Below are 20,551 nucleotides of genomic sequence, written 5' to 3'. Positions count from 1 at the left end.
TTTCAGTGTTTTTGACATTAACTGGGATGGTTTACTAAATCTGGAGATTTTTAGGCTGTTGTTCTGCTGTGTGCATGTTTGCAGAAAAATGGCAGAAGCCAGTATTCCATGTGATGAGAATCAGTTCAGCTGTTCAATCTGTCTGGATCTACTGAAGGATCCAGTGACCATTCCCTGTGGACACAGCTACTGTATGAGCTGTATTACAGTCTGCTGGGATCAGGACGTTCATAAGGGAGTCTACAGCTGCCCTCGATGCAGACAGACCTTCACTCCAAGACCTGTTTTAGCTCAAAACACCATGCTGGCTGAAATGGTGGAGAAACTAAAAACTGCTTGTTCTGTATCAGCTGCAAACAAGAGGACTATGAAACCGGTAAAGCAGTTACAGTTATGCTAATGTTAACATAGAAACTGGTAGACTATTAATTTCTTATAATATTTGATAACTTAAGTCATATTAACACATTCTTTTAATACATTTCTGGGTCTTGCTAGCAATTAAAAGTTAAAATCAGTTTTCTAAGAAATTGACGAGTTTTTTATTTGCAGTAAATCCATATAATGCTGTATTGCCTTTTTGAATATTGTTTTAAAATAATTTTCAGATTTTTCTTACAACATTGTGCTTTTACATTTTTCAACAGAAGAAACACACATACTCTAGGTTAAAAGGACCTACTTATTACATATGCATGGCTGCTGTAAGTAAAAGGCTGTCTGATAAAGGAAAGATATGATTAAAATTATTTATTCTAAAGGTTAATTGATATTTAATTTGAGCCACTGTAAGAATATGTTCAAAAAGACTTCATGTAATATTTATGAACCATCTCAAGCTCTAAATGTTTTAAATCTCTTGAAAGCTTTTTTTTTTTTTTTTTAAGAAAACTGAATAGTGTTTGCATTCAGATTTGTATGAGAAGTTATAGGTAAATTAGTCTTTTTTTTCCCTTCATGATTCCAGTCTTGTGATCTCATGGACTATCCCGAATTTGCAGAGTTACAAAGTCAACTCAGAGATGACCTAAAGCGTGAGATGACAATATATGGAAGTGGTAATGCTACTTACTTTTAGATTCAGAAAGGAGTTTTAAATTATGTAATAGCCTAAACACATGCTAAGCTTTCACATTTCATCATGGTCTCTATTAAGGTATACTGTGATTAACTAAAAAGTGTCATTTTCCACTGTTGCTTATTAACCAAATATGTTCTTGATTATTTACACTGGTTTTTGCATCATTATTCAATAGAGCCGAGCATCATGGTTCGTCAGTTTAAGACTTCAGTCACTGACAGGTCTAAGTTTGTGACAGAGTATAATCCTCCATCTGATGAACTTGTAAAACTGGCTACTCAATATACTGAACCAGTGATCATTGAGAGGAGCACAGAGCAAACTGCGAAAAACTATCGTAAACATGTGAGGTCTGTGGATGCTTCATCTCATCTGTTATCAAAAGACAAGAATGGCAGCATCAGAATAGACCAGCTGTTCAATCCTGACTGTGACGGAAACACAAAGAACACTGTAATTCTCAGTGGCGATTCTGGAAGTGGGAAATCCTTCATGTTACAGAAGATCATGTTGGACTGGGCATCTGGAGAACTTTACTCTAAAAACTTTGATGCAGTTTTTCTTCTGAAGTGTGAAAAGCTGAAGTGTATTACTGAGGAGATTAGTTTATTTGAACTCTTGAGCTGGAGTTGCAGTTTTACATCAAATCAGATCTCACAGATACTAATGTTAACACCAAAGAAAGTTCTCATCCTCATTGATGATATTGATGAGTATGTATCTGATCTAACCATTCATTCCTTGTTACTACACACTAATCCATCCAAGAGAGCACCACCTATAGTCATTCTTAATAACCTGTTGAGAGGAATCTTGCTGCCTGAGTCATTCATGCTTGTCACCACAAGATCTGTAGCTGCTGATGCACTGATGAATCTCCTCAAGGGTCCTCCGCGTTTCACTGAGATTATGGGCTTCTCTGAGAGAGGGGTGCAGGAGTATTTCCAGAAGTTCTTTCAGGATGAGAAACTCTACATAAAAACATATGAGAGTGTGAAGACAAATGAAAGCCTCCTGGCTGTCTGCTCTGTGCCTTTAGTGTGTTGGATGGTCTGTTTTTGTCAGAAGAAACACTTTACGGATGATGATCATGTGGTGAGAGAACTAAAGACAATCACCTCCATATATGTGTACTTTGTGTCCACTGTACTGGAGGATCATGACCATCAGTCTGTCCTCACCATGCTGAGGAGCCTGGGTCAGCTGGCAGAAGAAGGGATGAAGAAGCAGCAGGTCTTTTTTGATAAAAAAAGTGTAGCCAAGACTGGCTTAGATCCTGCTAGTGCCTTATTCTTGTATAAAGATGATCTTAGAGGAAAAGAAAAACATGAACCAGTGTATAAGTTTAGCCATTTCAGCTTTCAGAAATTCTTCACTGCGCTTTACTGTGTCTTGTTGGATGAAGAGGTATCCTGGTGGACAGTCTGTGAGCTGTTTAACTTGATGGAATCAGAAGCTGTAATGTACAGGTCAACCCCTATTTTGAGAGGTAGGCTATCAAATCCCATCTCTTCAGTCATGATGTTTCTCTGTGGTCTCTTAAATGAGAACGTGAGCAGCTCAATCTTTCAAAAGATCAAGTGGACTGTTCCTCACACAATGAAACTGAAAAAAATGGAGCTAAAAAAAAAGCTGATGAAACGGATTTCTGCAATGACATGGCAGTATGGATTTAGGTTATTTGCTCTCCACTGTCTGTATGAGTTTCAAGATGAGAGATTTGTCAAAAAAGCCCTGAAAACACACAGCTCAATGGTTCTGAGTTACATTTCTCTGAGGAGCACAGACTGTTGGGTGCTGCGGTACTGTCTTCAGTGCTGTCCACACATCAGAGACCTGAACCTCATGTACTGTGATTTAACAGCTGAGAAACTCAAGATTCTTCAGCCAGCACTCTATATGTGTGAGACTCTAAGGTCAGTGTTTTTGCAATTATTTCCCTATAATGTCAGTTGACTTCTTCATATATTTGTCATACTTGTGTTTGACCCATATGTCATGTTAATGTTATGGTCTGGTTTTATAAGACATTCCATAAAACATTTAACATTATACATTATTTTTTTGTTTTTGACTCAAGGTTATCAGTGGAGCACCTGTCAGAAGTTGGAGATTTGATCCAGATTCTTTGTGAAGCAAAAATCTTGAGAAAGCTGAGGTAATTTTACTTCTATTACAGCCACACGGAATATAAAGTCATTCATAGCCATTTTTGAGTATGATTTATTCATATAATGTAATCTGTTCCTTCTACTTGTTAGAGTTCAGGAAGATGAGAACAGTGCTGAGAGTCCTAGATGGTCACTTGACTTGTCAGTCACTCATGGAGATGTCTTGTAAGAAATTATTGTCAAAACATCCCTCTTATCAAGATCAAGAACTTCAGAAATCATTCATTTTGAGAGTACAATGTTGTTATCAAATGTTTCTCTCTTTTTTTGTTGTTTGTTTGTTTCAGGTTGTCTTTGTGCTCCTCAGAGACGAATCCATCATTTCCAGCAGTCTTAAACATCAGTCTTACATGTCCACAATCAGAGATATCCAGCATTGACTGGACACTCTTCTTACAGAGACTCAGCAAGGCAAATAAATTAGCAGGAAAGTAAGTCTTTTTTGTTTGTTTGTTTGTTTGTTTGCCATTGCCTCATCAGTAAAAACAATCATTTACATTTTTGCAGTTTTTCAGGTCTTAATCAGCATGCCAGTTTGCTGCTGTCTTCATTTCATTCTGTGGGTTTGAAGACGTTTGATCTGAAGCTGGTCAGTCTGAATGAGAGCTGGGCTTCTGGGATCATTTTCTTTGTCCAAACCTGCAGCAGTCTACAGCAGCTCAAGTAAGATGATTTGCATAAGTAAATGATAACTGACAGAACAGAATATTGACTATTCCATATAGACTTTTTCATCATCAATAATACTTTAAACTCAACCTCTCTATGCTACACGCTATTTGAAATGTCACTAAATGATGTGTATTTAAAAAATTTTGCTCATTAGGCTACTGTTTGTGTAACTTCAATATTGTAGAGTCAGTGTCACTAGATTGCTTTTGGAGGAGGGCCTCATGTTACTGAAAAAATCACTGACAGATCCACGCTGCACTGTGATCATTGAAGGGTTTGTGAAAATGATCCTACAAAAAGACAAACACATATTAATGATATATGTTGCATCTTTTTATTTATTCTGGTTTTCTTCCATGTTTATCGAGGAAGCGCAGTAAACCCTTTGAAAAGGGCAAAAAACAGGACTGGAGTCACAGCTGTTATGAGAAAGTGAAGCTTCACATCAAACCAAAGGTTCTGGAAAAACTGGAAAAGTGAGATTATTATTTGAATCTTATAAAAATATGTTGATTATATGTTTGTCTCTCATACTATACATTAGTCATCTCATTCATTATGTCTGTTCTCTAGACTGAACGTGTCTGATCCGGAACCATCTGACTTGAACCTTTACTGTCAGTCTTGTGTTCACATTGGTGATTCTGATCAGTGGGTTGAGGTGGAGCCGTCAGTCTGTACAGATGAAGGAGGCTCAGAGTTCAGGATCAGCACTTCGGCGGGTCGATTCGAGTGCAGCAGGACCAGAATGCGATGGGTCTGTGCTGGTGACGTCACTCTCCAGTACCGTGCAGTGGATGGACGTTTCCTCAGAGAAGAGCTAGAGAGGCTTCAGTGTGAGCGTATTGGTCCTGTGATTGATGTGACTGTGATCTCAGGGAAACTGGAGGAGGCCCATCTGCCTCATTACGCCTGTTTAGCAGAGTCAGACCCCTCTCTCAGACATGCTGTGAAGCTCCTCACTAAAAGAGATGAAGGAATATCTTTACAATCTGTAGAGTTGAGCCGTTACCATGCCAAAATAGTCCAACCATCCTTCTCTCTTACAACTCTAATTATAAACTGGATCATGCAATGGGAACAGCACTGTAATCTTCTTCTCTACATGCGGTGTAAAAATCCTCTAATTCTTCACATCTACTTTTTTCCAGTGAATGACACTTGTTCAAAAGAAAAAAATTGAGCAGAATGAAATATCAAGTCTTTTGATCAGCCATCCCAGACCCAACAGACCTTTTCGATTGAAAACACCTCACCTTCTAGAGGTTCCTGGTGCATCTGTTCATCCTGTAGAGGGGATTTCATTTAGAACAGATATTGATCCAAACTTCTTTAAGGTTAAGCAACATCAGTATGATGATGTAAAAATGAATCTTATCAGAGAGGAGGACAGGCAGTCTGTGTGGAAGGCCACAATATGGAAAGAAGAAATAGCCCCAGTAAATCCAAGACCAATCCATGAAGAGCTGCATCTGTATTCAGAGTTTGACAAAGCTCAGTTCTTTGAGAAACACAGATTGGCTCTCATTAAAAGAGTTAAAAATGTGAAGAGCATTGCAGATAAACTGCACGAGCAGAGAATAATTCATGAGGAGCTATATTCTGAAATCACATATAGTAATTTGACCAGTCAGGATATTATGAGAAAGATCTGCTCCACAGTGCACTCTAGTGGTGTGATTGCAAAAGGTAAATTCATTGTAATTCTTCAGGAAGAAGAGCCCCATCTATTTGAAGAGCTGCTATGCTCAGATTCTTAAAGATCTCTTTGTGAATATATTTCTTAAGATTGGCTACTGTGTGAACAGCCAGATTATACAAAATGATTAAATGTAGCCTAAGTGTTTAATGCTAGAAAGTAAGATGCATTGATTTATGAACAGAACTGAAATATTAATTGAAAAACGTGGCCAGATTAACTTGTAATTATTCATTAGGTAGTACTAATATTTTTAAACTGAATTATTAAAGTTACAGACAACACTCAAATGATCATCTTAACTGTACATAAAACTCAAAGACATATAGACTGCTTAATATTTTGTTGTCTAAAAATATGAATGTAATTAAATAAGGTGAATGTATTTTTTTGTACAACTATGTCCTATTTGACGTGGTTAAGGTACATTTTAACCTATTCTTTTGTCTACTAAATTTTGACAATAATAATACAGTGTTTTTTATATATATTTACACATACCTAAATTGCTTGAAATAAGTGTCAGCGGTAAATAAAACGTGTTGTTTTAGTTACTTTTTTTTACCTTCAAAATATCTTCTTTTGTGTTTATTTATTATCCAGAAGAAATAACTTCATACAGGTCTGAACATGAGAGTGAGTACATGAAGACAGCATTGTGTTTTTATTTTTATTTAATTTTTTTATTTTTGAGAGAGAGGTGAACTATCCCTTTAAAAAAGGCTTTGGTATGCTTTCACAAACATTAAGGAACTCCCGGCCCCTACAAAAAAAAAAAAAAAAAAAAACACTTAAAAAAAACCCACTATACCAGTTAGAGCAGCCTATGATAAACATCGGAAACATGCAAAGGCGGAAATCCTGTAGCTCTTTGTGTATAACTCCGTTTCGCAGAGTGAATGTTGCTCTTGTATACTTGAGTTAGTAAGTACCTGGATGATCGAATATAATTTTTATTTGCGGATCACGGTCTGTTAGCCAAAAAAGATGAGCAGCTTTGGTAAGTGAGAGAAAAGGCGCGATCTAAATAATTGGCAAACTTAAATAGTTTGAAATCAACATTTTTATTTTGTGCAATTAAACAGCTAACCAATTTGTGTTTTATAATGATGTGCTTTTTTAATATACATTGTTTCGATTTATACAAAACATCGTAAACTACAATGTATGCTAATACATGATATTTTTTTATGCCCAGAGGCCCAGTTCGTAGATAGAAACTACGAGGCGCTTATTTATAGGGTTACCTCAGTGATGGCAATAGCAGATGAACTAAAAATTAAGGACGTGATACATGATGAAAAATATGCAGCGATCAGAAAAGAACAAACCAACCAGGGCAAAATGAGAAAGCTCTTTAAATCACTACTTTTTGGAGAAGACAGAGTGAAAAGTGCCTTTTATTATGCTCTGAGAAATCATGAACCATCCCTCTTCAAAGAGCTGGGTAAGAGAATCTACAGTTACTAAAATTGTTTCTAAAATTGAATCTACCAGTATGGGAAGTCTAATGTGACCTGTCCTGTGGTTCTTGACTAACAGGTGGTTTTAACTCGGAATACAAGCCTCCCGATCCTGATTTCAAAGAAGCAACCAGACATAAAGGTGAGTTTTTCCAGTTATTATCTGTATAACAGGGGCGTAGCCACGGGTGTGCCAGGGTGTGCCGGTGCCACCCACAGTGGCAGCTGGCACACCCAAAATTAGATGCAGAATATTTCAATAATCGTAATAAACATGGGCGGCGATAAAGAGGGGCTAGCAACTGCTTCAGCACCCCGAAGAAAGACCAAAGCACACACACATTAAAAAGTGAAATAAAACAAAAACATCTGATTCATTACGCATGCATAACTCGTGCATTGCAATACAACGCAGGCGCACTTTCGAAATGTCACTGCATTTTATTTAAAAAACGAAAAGGGCCACGTATGCCTGCCCCCGACTAAATATTGTTCTAGTCAACTACTCACACGTTTATATAAAATATATTAATATAATAACATAAGATTAATATAGTAACCTATACTCATCCTTTAATATAAAGCCCATTCTGCGTTCCATCGCGCGCATAAAGCTTGCATTGGCAAAAGTAATGATGAATGTGTTGGGGGGAAAGAAAACATTTTAATTATTTATTAATAAACTAGTTCTTTCTTCTCAGTCAGTGTCGGCTGAAAAAGATGAAAAGTTGAACTCTAAAAAGATGAAGTTACCGAATGCCGACGCTGCACTCGCCATCTCCACGAACGTGTCTTTAGGGGTGCGCAGGGCACAACCTACCACTTTTTGAAATTCTCAGTTTGTTTATATCCACGTGGAGTTCAGAGTATAATTTTTTATCCACATTAATTTCACATTCGTGTAGTACAAATATGTCGCTTTGTTTCATAATTACAGTGTAAACGTTTTTCATTATTTACCTCAAAACGAAGTAAGATGTTACAAAATCTGAGCGGCATCTGTTGTTACACGACCATATGACAGCTTTAAATGTTATCTGGAAGTATGAAAAAGTACACGACAAACTATAATATTTTGTCAATAAAATAATGGCGTTTTTAAAAGAATTTAAAATAATCGCATTTTGGAGTTTGACAGTGAACATATCGCAACCATGCACGACCCTGATCGCACAGCTGTACAGTATATTTCAAAACAATGTAGGCAAATAGAGGAAACATTTTTAGACATTCAGAAAAACACTCCATTCCCTCCATACACAGTTCTCATAGAACACGAGACGCATAAACGAGCCAAAATGCTTTATCTTGAAATAATAATTTCTGAACATTAAAAAGCAACTGTGTGTCAGTCTTTATTAACCTGTTTCTTGTGGTTTCTCATTAGAAACTAAAAGTAAATAGTGTAAACTCCATCGCTAATTTAATAAAATAGCATAGTTTAATAGCGCTGGGCACATTAAAAAGCACTGACCATCTGCGACTTTGATTAAAATCAGGTTAGTGTTTCAGCCAGAAACTTACTACGGTAAAATAAATATTCAGCGATGTCTTCAAAAGACTTTTACATTTTCGCACACTTTTTCTCTTTATAGTGTTGCTATGTCAACTGTAAATACCATAAACTTGGTTATGCTATGTGTGAAAATATTTAAACCACGTGTGTTACAATTAACCCTGCCAGGGCCGCTGCTGGCCAAATGGGTGCCCTAAGCAAAATTTTACTTTTGTGCCCCCTCCCCCAAATATTACAGAAGTAAAAATAAAATAAAATAATATAAAAACACCTACTATAGGGGCCAAAATATAACTTTATTCAAATAAAAGTAATTACACAAATAAATTGTATCATTTATAAATTACAATTGTATCTCTACAGAAAAAAAACAACAACTAAAATTACACTTTAAATAAAAATTTTTAAAATGTGAAATCTTAATAAAATAAACAATAATAAACTGAAATAAAATCAACACTGTCATCTGCTGGAGCTTTCCAAAGTAAAAAATTTACAATAAAGCAGACTTTGACAATAAAGCAGACAAGGGTTATGATGTCCACATATTTTTGTTGAGGAAATAAGAAAGATTTTGTGGATATTTTAAACGTTTGGTCAATATTAAACAAGGAATTTGATCATCATGTAAGTGTAACAACTGCATTTGGTGCCCTTTTCAGGCATTTCTATTAAAATTGTAATGTAAACTGTTAATTTTGTATTAGATTATGTATTTTAACATTGTTATTTAATGACACCATATGGTCATGATTAATCAATAATCATAATTGCCTCTGCGTTTTAATATAATGCATTTTAAGTCACTGTTTTTTCTTAGATCTGCTTGTATTCATATTAAGAAAGATGCTTTAGTCGTGAAATTATTACCGACATTAAAACACATAAAAAAAAAAAAAAAAAAGTTTCACAGGATTATGAACGCTCCTGAAAGTGATGCACGGGCTTAATCTTGGGCTTTTTTTTTTCTTTCGTTTCTCGGCGCCGGACTGTTGATGTCTCTTTCCAGGACCAGGCATATTGTTCATTAATTATTATCATCATTTTTGGCCAAATAGGCAGCCGTAAACAGAGGTGAGGGCGCGTCGCGGCCGTCGCGGCGCAGATGCTGCACTTCATCACGTGTGCTTACTAGCCTACTCTGCGCTCACCGTAAAATGCAATATACGTTTATATTTTTATATTTTTGTTTATTTGTATATGTATATTATTAATATTAATTTATTATTATAATATATAAAAACGATTTTTTTTTTTTGAGCAGCTGGGATGGGGCCCCCCTGGGAGTTGGTGCCCTACGCAGACTGCGTACTCTGCGTATAGGGAGCGGCGGTACTGAACCCTGCGTTAGATTGTGCCCCGCTCACCCCTAATAGAGAAATGTTACCTTTCCATTCCGACAGAGATGTTTTTCTCGTTTAATATAGGCTACATTTCAAGCATTCTGTGGATTTCTTTGTGCTTTGTGAGGCAAGTAGCAGGTTCGATGCTGTGACGCGCTCCATTTTACGGAGACTTTCTACGATGACAAATCTTGTTTCTTTCCTCTATTTCACAAAAGCACAACCTTTTGGTGTTATCGTGAGTGTACTGAAATCAGAAAAAGTTATTTCAAAATTGTGCAGGCGCCTCCATATCATGCAGTAAGCGCGATAGGGTAATACATTTAAATAAGAACACAAAGTGCGTATTCATCTTAAAGAAGCAGCTGTGGGGATGCCCAAAACAGGACCGGTTATGTGGTACAATGGCGAATTCTCTTTCTTTCTTTCTGTAGCCTATACTTCGTACGTGAACAAGTAGGATAGGCCTACTTACAGATAGGCTAATAAATCCTCAAATCTTATATTACACTTAACCATATGTTAACAGAATAATTGCCTTTATTTTCGCTAAATACTAAGCATCAAGTAGCCTATGTGACCCTTTAAACTTAATTTGTGTTAACGCCTAAGTGAAAAACTTATTTTGGCCAGTATAAATGCAACATGCAATATATATATTTTTTTGTCGGCTATTTTTTTTTTTTTGTCGGCTATTAATAATATCATGCTGATTGTGCAAATTGTATACAAACTTACGAATTAAAAAACAGCGGAGCGTGTGTCACGAATAAAGTGATAATTAAATGAAAAGTCAAGTGTCGCGATTGGCAACCGCATTGCATATTTTGGCGGCCGGTCGGTGACCGTCACGGCAGTCTTGAGGAGCGAGAAAGCTCGGGAAATGGCTAAAAAAAAAGACAGAAAGTGAATGCCTTTTGCAATTCGGAATCTAAAATGACGTTAGTATGGCGTGAAAAACATGAAATTCTGTCAGTGAGGGGGGAGTTGTAGGGACGCACGCTGGGCAAGACGAATAGGCTACAACCACTTATCTGGTCATTTTAATATGTAACTATCTGTATTGTTAGTAATACGAGTCAGATTTTTTTGCACATTCATCTTACAATAAATATGGCACACCCAGTTTTTTTGATGCACACCCGAAAATATGTTTCTGGCTACGCTAGTGCTGTATAAGTATCAGTTTAAGACACTTCATAGATCTCTTCAAACCCGTAGTTCAAGAGATCAATATTTACCATGTATTGTCTGGTTTGAGTATTACCAGAGCTCTTTCTAACGTTGACCGATGTTTCTGTATTTGCCAGTTTCTAGATAATACAAATCATTGTAAACTTCAACTTATGCTAATACTGTACATAATTTTTTTATGCCCAGAGGCCCAGTTCGTGGATAGAAACTGCGTTGCACTTATTTGTAAGGTTACCTCAGTGATGGCAATAGCAGATGAACTAAAAATTAAGAATGTGATACATGATGAAACATATTCAGAAATCATAGAAGAACAAACCAACCAGGGCAAAATGAGAAAGCTCTTCGAAGTACTATTTTCTGGAGAAGAGAAAAGTGCCTTTTATTTCATTTTATAGAAATCATGAACCATCTCTCTTCAAAGAGCTGGGTGTAATAGAATCTACAGTTACTAAAATTGTTTCTAAAATTGAATCTAACAGTGTACTGTAAAACATTACCTTCTTGTGTTCAAACTTTTTGGAGCATGACAACATTGCTGAGCGTATCACTTAAAATATAATCCAAAGAACTACAGTATCTCGAGCTAATTCTCTGAATACTTACAATATAATCCAATACTTCCCAGAAGTATGGTGACGGCGTCCTGTCAAGAAACTACTATCACTACCTCAATCACACATGAGCATACAGGTCTTTAGCATCTATACCCTCTCACCACCCTTCTCAGCTGTACGCTGCTACCTCAGCACGAGGACTGCTCTATAGTCTTCCAACACTATCACTGTCTTTGCGGTGGTCTTTAGTACTCCTATTCCTCAGCTGCGCAGCATATACTAGACACCACTCCCAAGTTCCTCTTTGCAGGAATTAATATTTTATTCACGCCCTCTGGTCACAACAACCAAGAAAGAATCCCTGAACAGAAAGATGCATGTACATTTATACGTTTTAGTTGAGTAAAAATCAATATCACTCAAGTCTTCCTCACTGTAACTGGTTATAATAACAATACTTAGAACTGGTATCGTCAACTGGCGGACCATGCAGACCATGAAGGCTTTTGACATAATAAAAAAAACAAAAAACATATGAAGACGTGAAGACTGCGCAATATGTGAAAGCGAAAGTAAAAACTGACAGCGCTTTCAGCATCTGACGAGCAGCATCCTGCTTTAGAAGAAGCTCCTAATATTCACGATATACAGTAAATACACACATGAACATCCTAATGCACAACAAGTGAACGAAATCAGAGACATTGTCACTCATCAGTGTTGAACTGCAGTAATGCTGCTACAGTCTCTCACAATGGACACTTTTCATATTTCCCTTTTCTTTTTTCCAAAAGACAAACTCATTTTTACTTTTAGGGATTATATTTAAGCAGACAACATAGGACCTGAAATTTTTCATAGTTGGTGAAAACCTGGTTGAGTGTACACAGAAAAATTACAGTGTAATATTTTCATATATTTAGGTTTGTTCTTATAAGATGTGGGGGTGAGAACGCATGATCAGGAGTTCAGAATAAGGGCGAGAAAGTTTGCCATACAGGTTTTGCTCATTTTCAATTTGATCATGTGAATTTTTGCGATGCTAAAGAACAAAAAGCTGCTGATTTTGACTTCTGTATGAGTTTGTTTTATACATCACTACGCTATTGACAATGGATTATGGATCATTGTTGCCCGTTTTGCTGATGTGACTGAAGCTTGATTGTTAGCCATTGTTACTGGTTTGTGGGCAGTCTTTTTTTAAACTATCAATGTCAATAACTGTTATGTTTTTCTCTAGGATGGAGTGACATGATTTTTAAGTATAAAGCATCAGTCACTGAAAAATGTAAGATTGTGATCGAATTTAATCTTCCATCTGATGAACGTGTGGAACTGGCTGACTGTTATACTGAACCAGTGATCATTCAGAAGAGTAAAGAGCAGAATGAGATATGCTATCATGCACACACTTTTAAACTAAAGCCATCATCTCTACCGTTATCAAATGACAAGAATCACAGCATCAGAATAGACCAGCTGTTCAGTCCTGACATTGATGGAAACAAACCAAAAACTGTGATTCTTAGGGGAGATTCTGGGAGAGGGAAATCCTTCATGTTACAGAAGATCATGTTGGACTGGGCATCTGGAGAACTTTACTCTGAAAACTTTGATGTAGTTTTTCTATTGAAGTTGGATGAGGTGCAGTTTCTTCATCAGGAGATGAGCTTGAATGACCTCTTGAGGTTGAGTTGCTGTTTAACATCAGATCAGGTCTCACAGATACTACATTTAACACCAGACAAAGTCCTCTTCCTTATTGATGGAATTGATGAGTTCTCATTTGGTGCATACTTTCAAATATCATCACCCACTAATCAATTCCAGAAAGTCCAACCAATGAAGACACTTAGGAGTCTGCTGAATGGACAGATTCTGCCTGAGTCTTTTCTGCTGGTTACCACCAGATTAGATGCTGATGCACTGATGAATCTTCTCAAGGGTCCTCAGCGTTTGACTGAGATTATGGGCTTCTCTGACAGAGGGGTGCAGGAGTACTTCCAGAAGTTCTTTCAGGATGAACAAGTCTTCAGAAAAACATTTGTGAAGACAAATGAAAGCCTCCTAGCTGCCTGTTCTGTGCCTTTACTGTGTTGGATGGTCTGTTTTTGTCTGAAGAAACACTTTACAGATGATGATCATGTGATGAGAGAACTAAAGACAACCACCTCCATATATGTGCACTTTGTATCCACTCTACTGGAGCATCATGACCAGAGTCAGTCTGTCCTCACCATGCTGAGGAGACTGGGTCAGCTGGCAGAGGAAGGGATGAAGAAGCAGCAGGTCTTTTTTGATGAAAAGAGTGTAGCCAAGACTGGCTTAGATCCTGCTATTAGTGTGTTCTTGCATAAAGGTAGTTTAAAAATAAAAGACAAACAGGTGTCAATGTTTAGGTTTATGCATTTCAGCTTTCAGGAGTTCTTCACTGCTCTTTATTATGTTTTACTGGATAAAGAAATGCCCTGGTGTGAAATCAGTGAGCTTGACTTGATGGAATGGAAATATAAAATCCGCAGGCCATCATCAAAAAGATCAAATCCCATCACTTCAGTCAGGATGTTTCTCTGTGGTCTCTTAAATGAGGAGGTGAGCAGCTCACTCTTTGAAAAGATCAAGTGGACTGTTCTTCACATCGCAGAACTGAAAAAAAATCTGCATAGACATGCTATTAGAATGACAGCACATGATGGATATGAACTGTTATTTACTCTCTACTGTCTTTATGAGCTCCAAGATGAAACATTTATCAGGGAAGCTCTGGAAACACACATCTTCATGCATCTCAACATTTCCCTGAAGAGCACAGACTGTTGGGTGCTGCGGTACTGTCTTCAGTGCTGTTCACACATCAGAGACCTGCACCTCATGTACTGTGATTTAACAGCTGAGAAACTCAAGATTCTTCAGCCAGCACTCTGTATGTGTGAGAGTGTGAGGTCAGTGTTATCCATTAAGAAAAACACACTGCATATTGTACTTAAAAATTGTATGAATTTCTTTGTTACTTCTACTTGCAAGTTACTTGTAATTGTACTTCCTTCAGTGTTTGTTTAGTTCAGATTAATAACAGAGTGAAGTCAATCGGTCAGTTCAATATTAATTTAGTTCAGTTCTAATATGAGTGTCGATGTTGCAAAGAAGCTCGATAGAGTATATATTCATGTGTACACTCACTTGTATTTAAGGTGTAAGAAAATTTAGTTTTCTTTCAAAGTGATTTTTATTTTTGACTCAAGGTTGTCAGTGGAGCACCTGTCAGAAGTTGGAGATTTGGTCCAGAGTTTTGGTGAATCAAAAGTCTTGACAGAGCTGATGTAATTTAAACAGACTGTATCATACATCCAATACATTCATATAAACATCAAACAGTTGACTTGAATATAATAATTCGTTAATTGTTTAAATAAGTTATCTGTGCTTCTTGCTTGGCAGCATTCAAGAGGATGAAAACATTGCTAAGAGCTCCAGACGGTCACTATACCTGTCATTCTTTCATGAAGATGTCACGTAAGAAACTATTGCACATACACTGTAATCTTGCTTTTAAAGAATAATTATGTATTAGTTATATATATATATATATAAGTATGTACATTTGTTTTTCTGCCTGTTTCAGTTTGTCTTTACACTTCTTCGGGAAGAATCCTTCATTTCCAGCAGTCTTAAACATCAAACTTGCATGTACAAAATCAGAGATATCCAGAACTGACTGGACACTCTTCTTACAGAGAATCAGCAAGGCCGAAAACTTAGCAGACGGGTAAAAATAATATTAATTTTGTCATTACTCTATTTATCTAATCAGTAGATTTCCTGCTATTCATATGTTTTTGTGGTCAAATATATTTTTGTAGCTCTTTAGCTCTTGATGAGCATGTCAGTTTGCTGCTGTCTTCATTTCACTCTGTGGGTATGAAGACATTGGATCTAGAGCTGGTCAGTCTGAATGAGAGCTGGGCTTCAGGGATCATTTCCCTCGTCCAGACTTGCACCAGTCTACGGTCACTCAAGTAAGAGGATTTGCCTTAATTCCTATAATTGCATTCCTATAACAAACTGTCATGAATGTGCCAAGGAGAGCTAGACCAAATGTTTAAATAAATAAAGGCTTGAGTTTTCATCTCTTTCTAAAACCAAGCTATTGTATTGCTTCAGATCACTAGGATCACTAGACTAATTTTTAGGACTGAAACACCAGTCCCTGTTTGTTGTAAATGCGATCAACTAAACCTCACTCCCCGATCTCAAGAGACGCACTAGCGTTTTTTTCAAAACGTGTCCTTTGTGTTAATTGGAAATTAGGTTTGAAATGACAAGGTTAATAATGTACAGAGTTTTATAGTACATTATTTTGAATGCTAATGATCTTTATGTAACTTAAATATTGTAGAGTCACTGTCACTGGATTGCTTATGGAGGAGGGACTCATGTTACTGAAGAAATCACTGACGGATCCACACTGCACTGTGATCATTGAAGGGTTTGTGTGCTCAATAGCTCGGTTTTGATCTGTCTAAAGATAAATTGTTTAGGAAGCTTTTTAACTAGGTTAAGACCACAAAACAAATAAGTTACATACACAGCATGGATAGAAAAAATAAACATATATAAATATAATATAAAATCTGCAAAACTTCAGAAATGTTAGTTTGTCAAGTGGGTGTATAGTCAATTAAATATTGTTTGCCATTTAAATTAGTAAAATATTTCAGAATTTTCCTCTTGTTTTAGATTAAAAATTTCACACACACCACAGACTTTTCTTAGTTGAGCTACTTCGCTGCTATTTATGATGTTGAAATACAATAATCATAACGACAAAAACATGGTTTGCTTTTCATATCATGAAGGGTAACAGTATAGTTTTCTTACAGTATCTCTGGTGGCTTCATTTATTTTGTTTTCCCCATCGTTCTCAAGGTGGAAGTGCAATAAACCTACTGACAAGTGCGAACGGAACTGGGGACACAGCTGTAATGAAACAGTGATGTTTTACTTTAAACCAAAGGATTTGGAAAAACTGAAAGAGTGAGTGTTTTTTTTATGTTTTAGGCTAAACTTACACCAAACATGTAAGGTATTCATTTTAGGTGAATAGAGTAAACATTTGATTAATTACAGTGCATTAAAGGTAGGGTAAGTGATTTCTGGTAGCCAATGTTGATATTTGAAATACCAAAACAAACACGCCCCTCAAAAGGGTCTCGCCCCTATATTGATAGCTTCGCCCCACAACTCAGGCAACGATTATGGAGGAATCTGCTGTGCCAGCCACCGATTGCAGATGAACAAACAAGCGAACCTGAAACATGGACATATTCAAGCAAAAGCCAGCATAAATTAGTTCTGTGAAACAAAGCAAAACCAATGTTACTCACCTATCGAGAAGCAACCTCGGCCTCTGCTCACAGGCCTTCCCGCTCTTTAGTTCTCTCCAAACGTTTTGTTTTGCAGATGATTGATTTTCCTCTTTTGTTTTTGTCCGCCATCTTTATCTTTCTGTCATCGCTCGGCTTGGCTAATGTCCGTCACCTGCCCATCATGAGTAGACAAACCCCTTACTGCTGATTGACTACAAGTTTGTTTTGGTACTCGGCCAGACTCAGTTTTCTAAAGAATTCTTGAGAAAATACCCCATCTTTAAGACAAGTGTTTTCTAAATTACATTTAAACATGCAAATAAGGCAGGAAATATACACAGATTAAATAAACAATTATTAATTCTAAAATATAAATAAATAATATATACACATTCGCATTACATTTCTAGAACAGAAGTCTGAACATTGGATAAAGCAGGTTTACAGGTTTTTAAGAGAGGATTTTAGATATTTCTTTTAATCACTCCATAAATCAGAATATTGTCCACACTAAATGTTATAATTCAGGCGAATGCTATAATAATAAACCCCTGTGTAAAAACCTTCAGAATACAGACATAAATAAAAATCTAAATGCTACTGAAGTGAAGCCCTGAAGTAAAGATATGTTTTTATTGAAATCTACAGGTGCAATAGATAAAGTGTAATAAAATAACTTAAATGAGAAGATGGAAAAGAGAGATCTTATCAGCGTATATGTTTCTCATACATTTATCATCCCATTTGTTATTATCATCTCTGTTCTCTAGGCTGAACATCTCTGAACCGTCTGGACTGAATCTTCAGGCACTCTTAGTGTGTCAGTGTTGTGTTCACATTGGTGATTCTGATCAGTGGGTTGAGGTGGAGCCGTCAGTCTGCACAGATGAAGGAGGCTCAGAGTTCAGGATCAGCACTCCGGCGGGACGATTCGAGTGCAGCAGGACCAGAATGCGATGGGTCTGTGCTGGTGACGTCACTCTCCAGTACCGTGCAGTGGATGGACGTTTCCTCAGAGCAGAGCTGGAGACGCTTCAGTGTGAGCGTATTGGTCCTGTGATTGATGTGACAGTCATCTCAGGAAAACTGGAGGAGGCCCATCTGCCTCATTACGCCTGTTTAGCAGTGTCAGACCCCTCTCTCAAAAATGATGTGAGACTCCTCAGCAAAAGCGATGAAGGAATATCTTTACAATCTGTAGAGTTGAACCGTTATCATGCCAAAATAGTCCAACCATCCTTTTCTATTATAACTCTAATTATAAGCTGGTTCATAAAGTGGGAAGAACACTGTGATCTTCTTCTCTTCATGCGGTGTGAAAATCCTCTCTTTCTTCACATCTACTTTTTTCCAGTGAATGATACTTTTTCAAAAGAAAAAGTTGAGCAGAATGAAAGATCAAGCCTTTTGATCAAACATCCCAGACCTGACAGACCATTTCGGTTGCAAACACCTCACCTTCTTGAGGTTCCTGATGCATCTGTCCAACCCAAAGAGGGGATTTCATTTAGAACAGATATTGACCCAAACTTCTTCATGGTCAGGAAACAACAGCATGGTGATGTACAAATGAATCTTATCAGAGAGGTAGACAGGACGTCTGTGTGGAACGCCACAATATGGAAAGAACAATTTGGCCATTTAAATCCAAGGTATAGTAAGTCCAAGATGAGCCGCAAATGAATTCTGAAATTGATAAAGCTGCATTTAAAACTGATAAGCTCTCATTTAAAACTGTAAAGAGCATTGCAGATAAACTAAACAGAACAGTTGGACCAGTCAGGATGGTATGAGAACTACACAGTGTATTCAAGTGTTATGATGGCAGATGCTCAATTCTTTTTGATAACCAGCTAACATATATCATAAAATAATTGTATTTATCTTTTTAAAAGATGCCAACAATGCTGCTGTTTAGTTATAAAATGTAAGATATAACTGATATGTGAACTGAACTCAAATGAATCAACTGATCAAAAATCTATTAAAAACAATATTATATTAAATCATCCAGGTCAGCATGGCTTAGGTTTATGGCTTGTATTTATTTTATAGATATTTCTTAGAAATTTATAATATAGAAATGTCTTCATGATTGTACCCTATTTGTGGTCACTGGATAAAACTTTTATAAATCATGCATTAATCTGCCTGGTTGACCATCATATTGTGCTTTGTCTTAAATTGCTGTTGTTTCATTTTTGTGGGATCACAAAGTGTTGAAATGGATAGATCTCAACAATTTCACACCGATTAAAATCTTAAAATATAATTTGTATTTTATATTTGTGGCAGGTTTGGGGAGCGCAGCCATGAAGAAGAGGAGCAGAGGCCATCCAAAGGTTCTGTTTGTCTGTCTATGAGAAATTATTCAGCTGTGTCTAAGCTATTAGGATAAACTCCAATTTATGTAAATGATGTATAGAAGAAAAATGTGTGATTCAGCAAAGGCTACTTAACTTTGTTCTGCTCAGGTCAGTTTAGTTTGTTTGAGAGCAGGACTGTTTGCTCAAAAGAGTACCGGTACTTGCATAGAAGAAATGTAAATTGAAAAGTCTGAGTGGGAGAACATCTGTCTTGTACATGTCTAGGGTAATTTTAAGGTTTATTTTTTTATTTTTATTTTTTTAGAGACCCAATTTGTGGATGGGAACTATGCAGCACTTATTCAGAAGGTTGCCTCCGTAAAGGCAATAGCAGATGAACTCAAAAATAATGGTATGGTACATGATGAAATATTGTCAGAGATCAGAGCAGAACAAACGAACCAGGACAAAATGAGAAAACTCTGTGATGTACTAAATTCTAGAGAAGCAAAAAATGCCTTTTATTATGCTCTGAAAAAACATGAACCATCCCTCTTCAGAGACCTGGGTAAGAAAATCTACAGTTGCTGTTATCAAGTTTATAAACTTGAACCTACCTGTATGGGTAGACTAATATAACCTGTCCTGTGTTTGATGGTAACAGGTGGTGACAACTAAAAGGTCTCCAGCAGCTTGAAGGACCCCACTCTTCCCTCCCACAATCTCTTCCAGCTCATGCCATTAGGTAGAAGGTACCGGAGTATCAAAGCTTGCTCTGTCAAATAGCACAACAGCTTTTTCCCCCAGGCTGGGAGAGCCTTTAACTCCAATCTCCCTGTCCCCCTCTGAAACCATGAAAACCTCAGCCTTCTCCCTCCAACTCATTAAAACAGTTTACAAGCAAAGTTTCATGGTGTGTCGAGCCTTCTTAGTGTTGTAAAAATAAGGTTTTTTTATGTGCTCAAATTTATGCCCCTAGTATTCCCATTCACCGGCCATTGACTACAAAACGAAACCACGGTCAATCTCAAAAGCGGCTCGTTTGTCGTAGTTATGCTTTTATAGGGGTGTAACGATATGCCTAGGTCACGATACGGTACGTATCCCGATATTGGCTTCACGATACGATACGTATCACGATATTTTGAACAAAAATTAAAACATGAAACTGAAAATCAAACAA

General features: G+C 37.0%; 1 protein-coding gene and 1 pseudogene across 1 annotated transcript; both read left to right on the top strand.

Moving 5' to 3' along the window:
- Nucleotides 1–1,257: 1,257 nt before the first annotated feature.
- Nucleotides 1,258–6,008, top strand: LOC141344734 (NACHT, LRR and PYD domains-containing protein 1 homolog; annotated as a pseudogene).
- An 835-nt stretch (nt 6,009–6,843) lies between these two features.
- LOC141344406 (NACHT, LRR and PYD domains-containing protein 1 homolog) lies at nt 6,844–20,273 on the top strand. Its single transcript, XM_073849293.1, has 13 exons — nt 6,844–7,070; nt 7,166–7,228; nt 12,937–14,638; nt 14,939–15,016; nt 15,135–15,209; nt 15,319–15,462; nt 15,557–15,712; nt 16,093–16,182; nt 16,623–16,730; nt 17,833–18,714; nt 19,358–19,404; nt 19,694–19,936; nt 20,033–20,273. The coding sequence occupies exons 1-13, from the start codon at nt 6,878–6,880 to the stop codon at nt 20,044–20,046; spliced, it is 3,795 nt and encodes a 1,264-aa protein (XP_073705394.1). The 5' UTR covers nt 6,844–6,877; the 3' UTR covers nt 20,047–20,273.
- Nucleotides 20,274–20,551: the final 278 nt, after the last annotated feature.

The sequence above is a fragment of the Garra rufa genome, chromosome 10, assembly GCF_049309525.1.
Source record: "Garra rufa chromosome 10, GarRuf1.0, whole genome shotgun sequence".
NCBI lineage: Eukaryota > Metazoa > Chordata > Actinopteri > Cypriniformes > Cyprinidae > Garra > Garra rufa.
Note: the sequence above shows the minus strand (reverse complement) of the source record. Positions and strands in the feature narration are given on the sequence as shown.